At 36.7% G+C, this 13205-nt stretch overlaps 1 protein-coding gene across 1 annotated transcript; it reads left to right on the top strand.

Moving 5' to 3' along the window:
* The first annotated feature begins 9157 nt into the window (after positions 1–9157).
* Positions 9158–9847, top strand: LOC139976378 (uncharacterized). Its single transcript, XM_071985083.1, has 2 exons — positions 9158–9722; positions 9843–9847. The coding sequence occupies exons 1-2, from the start codon at positions 9158–9160 to the stop codon at positions 9845–9847; spliced, it is 570 nt and encodes a 189-aa protein (XP_071841184.1).
* The last annotated feature ends 3358 nt before the right edge of the window (positions 9848–13205 follow it).

Raw genomic sequence — 13205 nt, 5'->3', positions numbered from 1 at the left:
GGGGGGGGGGTCCAACATAGCAAGGATTACGGGCCTGTTCGATTGTAGTAGGCTACATGTAAGAAGTCCTCCATATCATCCAATGCCAAAATTCGAGGGCCATGGTAGTCAGTTTTCATTTTGTTTCCAGTCTGTTTTTTCTCCACAACTTGAAATTGTTTCACTGATCGTTACAGGGGTATGTGATCAGTAACTCTGTGGATTGACCTTTTGTTATATTTAATTTCATATATTGATTAAACAACTTTAGAAAACTAAAGTATTGAGTAAACTGCCAAATAGAGGGAAGTATGTTGAACTTTAGATAAAAGTTTCCTTGAAATGTCTCTTCTATAATGCATTTGGAATAGAGTGAATAGTCCATGAGACCCACTGCAGGCAAATTGCGTGATAGTTCATTTGACGTTAACAATTAGAATATTATGCGTTTGGAATCAACACTTTTCATTAGATGTCACATAAAGTCCTGTACTTAGTATTTATATCGAATTAAAATTTCCGCGTACGATATAACATGTTATGTTTGTATTGGAGTTTCACTGCTTACATATTTGCTCTGACGTCCCTGTTGGCCTATTGTTCTTACAAAAAAGTTTCATCAAAATAGAATAAAACTGTTGGCAAACTGCTTATCCACTAGAGAGCCTGTGTAAGATAATGTGTAAAAGTAAGTTGGCCTGACATTTCGATCCTAGCAGGATCTTCTTCAAAGGCTAAATGACAAGTAACAGTAACAGAAGGGACAAAAACACGCACAGATGCCAGACAAGTTAATGAGCACGGTGAACACAATGAGATTGATGAAAGGGGATTATAAGTAGACAAGGCATGGAGAGAAGAAAAAAAACAGGGAGGGGTAGAGAAGAGGTAGGAGATAAACAGTGGAGGGACAAATAAAGGATTAAGGGAAGGGGGTTAGGAATAAACTGGAGAAGGACAAAGACAGAAAGGTGTGGAGAAAAAAAGGGTGGAAAAGAGCTTTGAGGAGAGGAGTGAATGGGGGGGGGGGGGCAAGGGGTGAAGGAGGGGGTGGGGGAAACAGAAGAAAAGTCAGTCAATTCCTTTCTGAATGTTGAGCCCATGAGGTTGAATGGTGCGAAGGCGTTGCATCCACAGCTTCTCTCTGCTGATTCGTACTAGGTCAGTACGGCTACCTAAGGATTCAATCCCATGTAGGGACATGTCGTTAATGTTTTGGTTGGGAAGGTTAAAGTGTTCTCCAACTGGGGTCTCAATCATCATGGTGTTGACTGTGGATCTGTGACCATAGAACCGCTTCTTGCGGGTGGTTTTGGTTTCGCCAACATACTGGATGCCGCAAACTCTACAAGAGATCAGATAGATGACATTAGTGGTTGTGCAAGTGATGTGACCCTTAGTCTTGTGTTTCATTTGCATGCTGTGGCTGGTGATGGAATTGGATTCAACAATGTGGTGGCTGCAGACGATGTATCTCGAAGTACGATCACATTTGAAAATACCATGCTGAATGGGTGTGGGGTTAGAAGTTAGAGGTGGAACAGCAGCATGAAGAAAGTTTCATACAAAAACGTTGCACACTAAACATTATACATATACACCAATGTTCATTTTGAAGAGGCTCGACGTTGGAGTGAGGGAGCTCATTAACTTTTCGTTGCCACTAGGTTTTGTCAGTTCAGAAGTGAGCCCGATCTATAGGTATGTAAATCAACCAAAAACTAAACGACGGAGAGGATATCGGGGGGGGGGGGGAGGTGTTGAAAGAAAACATTAGGTGTTCACCGACTATATAACACTTAGAAACAGCTATATGGGTTTATGAGTTGGTTCAACAGCACGGCCGCTTACGTTTTGACTAAGAACTGGTAAAAACTTTTACGCATACAGTTATGAGCACACAAAGTTTTGACCTAATTTGAACATTTTTAAATTTATTAATATTTTGTTTTCGATTAATTTCGCATGGTTGGAATGAAATGAAACGGACAATTTAGGAAACTTCTAGCGATGATTTGGATTTTGTTCTGTTAGTTCCATCTCTCCATACACGTTGCTTGAGCCTTAATGAATCACATATGAACATTTTGAATATTCATATTGGTTTTTAAAATATGTCCATGGCTACCCGCATGGATGAATTTATTTCACTCACCAGTATAATACAGCAATAATTGGTAGAAGGTCCAAAGGGGAATGAAAATTGCAATAGATTACAATGATAACTTGAGCCGTTAGGTCCTGCCTTTGTGTGTTTTATTGTTCGATTGTTTATTGTTTAATCGTTCCGCTCTATCCTTGTTTTCTATATTTGTAACAAAGCCATATTTTTGTACTGTCTTTTACATTTTATTTGCAAGATCTTAATTCCTTCATTGGAGTAATGAAGTTATTCTCACTCACTCACTCACTCACTCACTCACTCACTCACTCACTCACTCACTCACTCACTCACTCACTCACTCACTCACTCACTCACTCACTCACTCACTCACTCACTCACTCACTCACTCACTCACTCACTCACTCACTCACTCACTCACTCACTCACTCACTCACTCACTCACTCACTCACTCACTCACTCACTCACTCACTCACTCACTCACTCACTCACTCACTCACTCACTCACTCACTCACTCACTCACTCACTCACTCACTCACTCACTCACTCACTCACTCACTCACTCACTCACTCACTCACTCACTCACTCACTCACTCACTCACTCACTCACTCACTCACTCACTCACTCACTCACTCACTCACTCACTCACTCACTCACTCACTCACTCACTCACTCACTCACTCACTCACTCACTCACTCACTCACTCACTCACTCACTCACTCACTCACTCACTCACTCACTCACTCACTCACTCACTCACTCACTCACTCACTCACTCACTCACTCACTCACTCACTCACTCACTCACTCACTCACTCACTCACTCACTCACTCACTCACTCACTCACTCACTCACTCACTCACTCACTCACTCACTCACTCACTCACTCACTCACTCACTCACTCACTCACTCACTCACTCACTCACTCACTCACTCACTCACTCACTCACTCACTCACTCACTCACTCACTCACTCACTCACTCACTCACTCACTCACTCACTCACTCACTCACTCACTCACTTACTTAGATGTTTAATGTACACAAACTCTTACAAAACAATGTAGAATAGCGCCTACGCTACGACGTAATTTTACAGCGGTTTGTGTTAAACGATGCGAAGTTTCTTTACAGGTATTTTGAAGCCCTTAATTAAAGACGTTATTTCTGTCTACTCCTCTACCGCTAAGTTTTCGACTGTAATCGGGATGGTTTTCCTATTTTTATACTTATTTCATTTATCTATAATGAAACCATTGCCTTCAGAGGCTCTATAGGCAGGGACGTAGCTAAAATCTGCTGAGTATGGGGGGGGGGGGGGTGTAGTGGCTGAAATTCCAACTGGATGGGTTTTGAAGCCAGAAAATTCGACTGCTGCCTTGTAACCCCTCCCCCCTCCCCATCCGCTAGTCGTCAACGATAAGGTCAGTGTCCGTCAGACACCCCATATTTCGCGACTGTACTTTTGTTCCGAACTTTTTTGATACACTTGTACCAACTGGCCCTCACTTCACTTATTAATCACTCTGGTTAAGCAAGTAGGCAACTGAGTATTATAAGTTATTTGCTTTGAAGGCTACTTAGACTACTAGCTACAAAAGCTATGTTATTGTAACAAAGGGGAAAACTGCAACCCCCCCCAACCAAATATGTTTATGAAAACTCGGGCAATATGCTGATAATTTTTCGAGCACCATCTGAAAGAAATATAATTTGCAATGTGTTTTTCAATGGTTTAACTTATATGATTATTATTATCATTTTTATTGTAACGACGAAAAGAAATATTGCTTCTAAATATAATTATAGACCTATTTTATAGTCCAAGTATGCCTCAAATGCATCATTTGATGTAGATAATTTGCCTTTGGGGTGGGGGAGCACCCCCAAACACACCGTACATATCTTTTTTGTAACGTTGGTCTCTGATTTCAATAGATGATTGCTAGAGATGCTGATTGTTTGTTGTATGGGAAGCATTAAAGGAGACATCAACGCAACCCTAATATAATAGCTTAGTTGACACATACTTTTATGAAGTCCCACGCCCAAACATTTATGGCGCATAACGGATGAAAGTTGAGACTTCGAAATAAAACATCAAAATCTCGACATAAAGTCTCAATTTCAACTTCACAATTGATTTTCTAATAAACCTTCTGGATCCTCATAGTCGTGTTCCTCTAAATTTAAAGGTCTTGTGGGGATGGGCCTCAAACATATTCAAAAACTTCATACTCGCGATTTTTGTCCACACTTGCATATTCAGTTGTACAGCATATGCATGTCATATTTTCACATATAACGTCAGAGAAAAATAACTACACAAAGGCTTGCAAAACATCATCAATTCTGGCTATATGTGGCGATGACGGTTCATGTTCTTTGCAGCATATTATGTCAGCTAGCTCTATCTATATAAATGCCTTGTAGACTTAGGTTAAAAATTTTCGTAAAAATACGAGCTTTAAATCTTCAAATACTTCTCACCTTGTAAAGCAACCTCTCTGTTTTGCTGAAACATGAAGTAAACATGGTATCCTTAATTGCCTCACACCTTGACCATGTTGTGCGCTTCAAGCGAGAGGAGTTCCAAATTTTCGTTATCACTGCACTTGTCTTAAACTGTCTCAATTACACCTTATATTCTCACTGCATGTATTGTCTATCACACACATCCTATTTGGAAACATGTTATTACAAAACAAAATGTTCCACGTTCCTGTTATGGAACATTTACTGAGACAGGAGCAAAAATGGAGGTTAATCAACTCTTTGGAGAATGGCATCCCTTTTCTGTATCGTGGAACCATATATATATATATATATATACATATATATATACATATAATTATATATATATATATATCTATATAATATATATATATAAATAATAAATAATAAGTATATAGTCTAAATAATATATAACAATATATATATATATATAATTATATATAATATATAATTATATATAATATACAATATATATATATATTATATTATATGATATATATATATTTAACCCATTTATTTACACGCGTGGTGTCAACAAGACCACGGTGAGAACTAGAAAGTAAAGATATAAAAACATCAGTATACAAACATTGGTGAAACAAACACATGAAGTGAACAAACTAATAATAACATAATAATGCATTATATGTCTCCTTCTAAAACAATGCAAAAAAGGAAGAAGTATAAAAAATTACATTTGGCAACGTGTAACAAAACATAGAGAAAGATTGACGACGATTACATTCTTGATAATTTTAACTTAACTTACAATCGTTACCGGGCAAAACCAACAGCATGACAAACTGCGGTGTACAGGGGTTTACAGGGATTAACAGCGGATTTCTGGGGTTAACGGCGGCTTTCTGGGATTAACGACGGCTTTATGGAGAATGTACAGAACACCAACAAAGAAATAACCTCTGGCGATATATTCTACTCCAGATACTCTTACAAATAAGCAAACAACAAATACACAAAAAAGGCAATCCAAATAACAGGCACAAGCATACAACAAAATCACATTTAAGGCAAATAGCCTATCTATAATGCGATATTAAAAGAGATATACAATTACAATATTAAGCTCCTTAATTCTTATATAAAACAATTAGAAAACTTAAATACCAAGGAACAGTGCTATACAGGAACACATGCGACGCCTCTCTGAGCCAGGAGAGGATTGAAGCATGTGCACTTCACAAAATACGCAAGTATACATCGATTAGGTAATTGTACATCGATTACATAAGTATGCAAATCGAGGAGGTGGATATGAAAGGCAACCAGTAAATGGGCAGTATTTACCTCTGCCCGACCTCGACCAAGCGGAAGTTTTCCTTTGGTCACGCTAAGCAAATGGCATACATCGGCAACGATGACAACCAGTATAATTTCAACGATGTTGGTCACAATCTGCTGCGGACGTTCTAACTTTGGTCAGCCATTGTGGTTAAAAATTTACCTACCGTGCTTTTGACTGACCGATAAACTTTATCTATTAATTTACGCTTGATATTTTTCATATTTTTTTAGAACAATGAAACGTATATATAGATATATATTATGTTTTTTTTTTGCAATACAGAATTTGTATGAGCTTGGAATGCAATATACGACTAAATACGAACGACTATATCAGTTTGTATAGATATTTATGGTGTTCAATATGTTGTATGTACTGCACATAAATCAATTAAACATGAATTTTCTACCTAAAACGTCAAAACGAGTAAACCTTGATTATCGTGACCTCTATTTCCCTGATCCTGGCTAATCCAATTTCGAGTTTCAACCTGGTTTGCCAAAATTAAAAAATACTGACATTATAATATACATTGACGTAGCCCCTTAGGTAGCCCTTGAAGTTATAAAACCTTCGAACGTTCAACGGAAACAATCGTCATAATGAGTGTTAGCTCAGTGGTTAACGGCGTTACCTTCCAATCGAGTCACTCCAAGATTAATGTATGTCGTCCAGTTACAGAGTTGTTGACAATTCATAATCATCGACGTTAAATGTGAAAGTAAGAGACTGACATCGGTCAGCTTGCGGCTCTTCGCGAGTTCCAGCTTGCAGGAGGACCTAAAATACATACATACATACATATAATATAATGTAATGATATTCAGTGTTCATTTCATGTTGTTACACTAACAGGTTGTATTTCATAGCTCCTTGTCTTCTTCGGCCAAATTTTGTTTGCGAGATTACAGTATGATAGAATATATATATATATGATTGTCCATAAAGGTGCAATTAGCTGTCAATTAGACTCGAGTTTCACTACCAGTGACAACTACTTTTCCTATTTCTATTTCCAAAGTAGTCTGTGTTATCTGCGACTGCTACTAAAGTGTAGCAGAACTATATATAGGGTAACTGTAGATGTTATTATTCCCTAAGATCTTAAACATTTCATCGTACACGGAAAAAAGTTGCACAAGATATTGCTTCTTTGAGTGATTTGAAGAGACTTGAAGGACGTCTGGCAGCCATCAGATTTCTTGCCCGGACTTTAATTACTTTCATCTATCTTTTCCCTCTTCTTAAAATTGTACATTACACTTTTGTATGCTAAAAGTTGCCTAGGTTAGCTGTATCCTCTGTCTATTTTCTTAAAGAAAAAGCTTAATTAGTGATGTTAGTTTTAGAAAGATATTCCTAATTTTTTTTAAATATTTAATCTGAAACTAACAAATTTCGAATATACTTCTGTTCATGCTGATGTCCTGCGACGGTAGACCTTGCATGCAAACGCATCAGATGGTTTTCGAGTAAGCCTGACAGCAATTAGTTTGTAGGCTCTGGCTTTTCTCTTTATGATTTGTTGACCTCCCCTATTTGTACATAATTCATGCCTCTTATTGCAGACCATACTGGGGTGATGGCAATTAAAAATGCACCCACAATCGCTGTTGGTTCCAGTTTGTCTTCCATGAAAACGACTTGTAGCACATATGACAACGCAACTTCTGCTGTGCCTACCAAAGCCACGACAGATGCATTCTCGCATTTAAGGGCGAGGTATACTAATACGCAGGCTATCACTGCTGCCAAACACGTAGAAATGACGCAGAACCAGTCTGATGCTGTTTTCATATGATTATGTGAGTTAATATTTAGAAACATCAAAAGGCCATAAAAGACATATCCTACTACTGCCTTAGCGACCATAACAAGTGCTGGATCATAAACGTTCTTTTCGACTAACTTACGAATACAAAGGAATACACAGGCACCACTGACAGCAGACATCAGAGCAGCTAGCGATCCCCATAATTCTAAGTCATCGACGTCAGTTACATAGTAACCAAAGACAAAACGAGGTTTTGAGATTAATACAACACCAATAAAGTTTGTAACTGTAATACCTATGTCATGTAAAACCAGCCCCTCTTTCAAGAATATTCTGGAAAGGATTAAACAAAATAACGGTTTGCTAAAAATAATTGCACTAGCATTTCCAATTGAAGTGAATGAAAATCCAAGAGAGGCAAACCACATTGACGCAGAATCAGAGATTCCGGCAAGGAGAATTAAAAGGCCGTCTGATGGACGGTAACGGTCACTGTTTTCCCAGTGTATAAAGAACAACGATGGTAAATAGAGTAGACTGTTCACAAAACACAATGTCCATGTAGAAACAGTTTGAGTAGAAATATGAGATCCCAGACTATTGAACGCCCAGATGATGGATGATATAAATGCCAAAGCTATTCCCCTCTGTGCGTAAACAGCTTGAAACCAATTGGAAGCCATGTGCGATATCACCGGATTGTAGAGTCTTTGATTGTGTTGAGTTGTCAATTTTTCCTTTAATTATGAACTGTTGTCAATTTTTGTGAAACAAATATGTGTATCTTTCCGATAAGGTCATCCATGAAATGAGGTGGCAGGAATATGATATTTCGATCAATTGTGTTTTTGCCGAGTTCATATAAACGATATATTTCGTGTTTGTGGCGATTCAGTAAAAGTTGTCCGGAACTCATATATGAGAACTCTTTAATAAGAGAAAGCGAGAGAGAGGTGTAGAGATAGCAGAGGTTAATAAACACGATCTTGAAAACATACACAGGATCAATATGAGCGTTACAGAAAACAATGTGAAAACTTTTAGATATATTCCATTAATATCTAGATATGTAACTAATGATATCCATCCGTCTCAATTTTCGATCCGGTATATTCATGCAAAATCTAAAATATTCATGCAAAATCTAAATGCATCTAGCACAGCACGTTCCTTGCATCTGATGAGATATCTACATAGCCCACAGTATTTGAAATAATTGTGGATAACCTCGTGATAACGAAAAATGCTGGTGTGAACCAAAAACTTTAATTTTGCGTGCAGTATTCGCACTGCCATTATGTTAGCACTAGATTCGACACTGGAGCGTCATAATTAAAGGTTCAATTTGATTCTGAAGAGGCTGATCAAACGTTGCGGGTAAAACCTCAGTCTGGATGCATAAACCACAGCACTGAGACTGCCCTCGTGCGCATTCAGCTCTGTGACTAAAGGACAAACATGCCTCTATGGAAGACCATATATGTATATCGGTCTGCTCGGTGCCATCTCTACAACATCGGAAGAATAAGAAAATACCTCGCCAGAGACGCCACAGAACAGTTAATCCATGCTTTCATGACATCTAAACTGGATTACGGCAATGCACTTTTCTGTGGACTACCAGTTAAACAGATAAAACGACTGCAAAGGCTCCAAAAAATAGCAGCAAGGATTGTTACACTGAAGAGAACATCTAGTCATACTACCCCAGTACTGCATGATCTTTATTGGCAGTATCGCCAGTATAGTCAGTATCTCAGCGGATTAGGTTCAAAGTCCTTCTTCTTGTGTTCAAGTGCCAGAACAACATGGAACCTCCATAGCTGCAAGATCTCTTCCGTCCTTATCATCCAACAAGAGCTCTACGGTCCTGCTGGTCAGAGTCGTCTGGAGGTGCCGATCACCAAGACAAACAGCTATGGGAACAGAGCATTTTGCGTGGCTGGGCCACGCCTCTGGAATGAGCTACCAGCTGAACTCAGAACTGTTTCCAGTCCAACAACATTCAAGTCAAAGCTTCAAGGCAACATTACTACTATATATAACTGTGTATTCAACTTTATTCATGTGCAGTACTCCAACACACTCAAACGTGCATGCTTTTTATTCTTCATACTCATCTATATTGTATTTTATTCTGCAGGTTAACTACATTTTATGTGTTTTATATTTTTTTACTGTTACATAGCGTTTTAGAGAACTTTTGTGGATTTTATGCTTAATAAAATAAATTATTATTAAATTATTATAAACGCTATAGATATGGGCGTAGGAGCCCAATTTAATTGGGGGGGGGGGTGGTGGGGGCTGGTGGGACCAGTTGTCTGACGATATATATATATATATATATATCATTACATCGTCTTGGACAGAAAAGGAACCATGGAGTGCGAACTGGAGTGCGGAGTGTATAGCCTAGTGGTTAACGCCGGCGTCTCCCAGTCATGAGATCCCCGGTTCGATTCCCCGCCGACAGCAGTGTGTGTCGTCTGGCAAGGGTGTTGTTCAATAACAACTTCCTGATATGCGGGAAGATCACATATACATACATACTGTGTCAAATCGCTACATCATCAATGTCAGATTAGTCGGGCAAGCTCAGAACGTTAGTCTAATTACCTCTCCACAAACCAGATAGCTGCTGTTTTCTTTATCAGCGTATTATTTGAGGAAATATGATAGTGATATATTACGCATTTATATTGCACATACTGTATCATGTGTGTTATGCAAGAGTATTGTTCATATACCGTATAGTCGTACGTGCCATAAATACAATATAAGGCATAGTACATCGTATTAAATAGGCCATCCGCAAATACATAAGGATCTTATGTTGACGTTTAAACAGTTTGTTATCTAAGCCTATGGAGATGTCTTATCTTTGGTTGATATCCATAAAAGAAAATCCTGGTAATAGATGATGTGATTAATTTATCCATAACATATCTGTGCTTTAAATGTTTAAAATATCATTGTACTCAGTTCTAAAGACATACTTTATACAATAAAATATCAATATCGCATGTATATGTATTAATGTTTACATGTATACATGTATATATGTATAGATGTTATATGTATATATGATTGCATGTAGATATGTAAAAATGTATATATGAATGCATGTATATATGCATAAATGTGTATATGTATATATAAATACATGTATATACGTATAAATGTATACATGACTACACAATTATATGTATTAATGTATAATGAATAAATGTATATATGCATAGATGTATATGTGTATAAATGTATATATGAATACGTATATATAAATGTATACATGTATATATGCATACATGTATATAAGTATAAATCTATATATACATCTATGTATACATATATAAATGTATATATGAATAAATGTATACATGCATACATGTATAAATGTATACATATTCAAATGTATATATTCATACATGTATATATGCATACAAGTTTATATAAATGGATACATATATTCATGGATATACATATACATACATATATATATATATATATATACATATATCTCTCCCTATATATTCATATATATATATATATATATATATATATATATATGTATGTATATATATATATATATATACATATCTCTCTCTATATATATACAAATATGTAAGTATATATATATATATGCGTGTGTATGTGTGTTTGTCTGTGTGTGTTAGGATGCATATGTCGGTGACTTGGAGCATCCAAGTGACCGAATTAACATAGATCTCTATATTGTATCAAGATTGCTATCTTAAAAGTTATGATTTTTTGCTGGCGGGATCATGTCTTTCATGCAACGTATCCTCCTATCTATTAAATTTCAATTCTAATCTTATCTACAAGAATTCTCTCTATCTTTGTAAACTATCTCTTTTGTCAACTTTGAAAACAGGAGTGTTATCTCCGTGGTAAGGCCGGTGACTTTCAATCAAAAGGTCCCGAGTTCGAGTCACTCCAAGATTAATGTATGTCGTCCAGTTATAGAGTTGGTCACAATTCATAATCATGGACGTTAACAATGAATCTGAGAGATTGACTTCGGTCAGCTTGCGGCTTTGATAAGCCAATAAGGCTTCTTCGCGAGTTCTTGCTTGCAGGAGGATCTAAAATGCATACAATAAATAAGTTGGAACAATAGTATGATTCAAGATGATAACAAGCCAATAATGTCTTATCATGCACTGGTTTAGTTACGGAATTTATTTTATCAATAACTTGTTTGACAATGATGGGTGCCTTTTACCAAGTTGATCAATTTATTCAGAATTTGTCGTTAACCACTCATTTCTGAAATCTACTTGGAATAAGGTTATTAATAAAAATTGATTCATGTTTGTATTATCCCATTCATACTTTGTATAATATGATACTTACAGATTGTCAGTTTAAATGTAAGTCAAGTTACACCAATTTGGTTAAACCTTTTTGCAGCCCGAGTAAACCTCATTTAAAATGGGGTGAGACTTATAAACTTTAAGAAATGACCACTTTAAACATCAGAGGCTATATTTAAAATGGCTTGACTACTTAAGCTAACACACAGACAACTAGGCCAGTTCCTCCTGATGCAACACAAAACTCCAGTGGGAAACTAACAAAATATTATGACCTTAAATAACATGTGAACAATTCATCAAACACAAATGGTGTTGAATAACACCTTACTGTTCTCTGTTGTTAATACTAAGCTAAAAGAACGTGTTTTGGTTGAGTTATAGGAATGGATAAAACTATGGAATAACATTAACATTTAGGCCTACGCTGAATAGACGAATTGATCAACTAAATTAACCTTGAAGGAGCGTTGTAGCCTCGATTAAGCATATTTTTAAGATGATTATCCTGAAAACCATACATTCTTAGCATTTTTAGATGGCTGATGAGATCCAAAGATGGATCGAAATAGCCATAGAGCAGGGGGGACTCGAAATGGATCTTACGAGCCACCGTGATTTTTTGTTTTCATTCCGCGTGGTCAACATGAATTTACTGTATATATTAAGAATCGGACAGTTCGATATGAGCATTGTCCAGCTGCTATGTTGAAATAATCGCCATAATCGCCAAACAGCCTTTTACAAACTCACCAACGGTACGGTACTAATAATATTTTTGGACATGCTCATTTCGTGTTGGACATACCTACATTAGTTTTGACATGTTTATATAAATTGGGACATGCTTATATTATTTTGGACAGCTCATATTGTTCTGGACATTTTTGCACCAAATGGCGTGAATTCCCAAGCCAAATTATTCAATACAAATATGAAATTAGCAGTTACATTCGACATGTTCATATACTTTTCGACACTCTTTAATTATTTTGGACATGCTCACATTATTTTTGACATACTTATATTGGTTTCGACATCTTTATTTATAAATTTGGACATTCTTACATTATTTTGGACATGCTTATATTGTTTTGGACATTTTTGATACATATGGCATACCGTATATATTTTATCTTTCGCCAATGAAAGGCTTTATCACTTAG

Source organism: Apostichopus japonicus, chromosome 11, assembly GCF_037975245.1.
Source record: "Apostichopus japonicus isolate 1M-3 chromosome 11, ASM3797524v1, whole genome shotgun sequence".
Classification (NCBI taxonomy): Eukaryota; Metazoa; Echinodermata; class Holothuroidea; order Aspidochirotida; family Stichopodidae; genus Apostichopus; species Apostichopus japonicus.
This window is presented reverse-complemented; position numbering and strand designations above follow the sequence as displayed.

What these genes read in the sequence shown, in the direction of transcription:
- LOC139976378 (XM_071985083.1), top strand. Translation starts at nt 9,158, where the DNA reads ATGCCTCTATGGAAGACCATATATGTATATCGGTCTGCTCGGTGCCAT.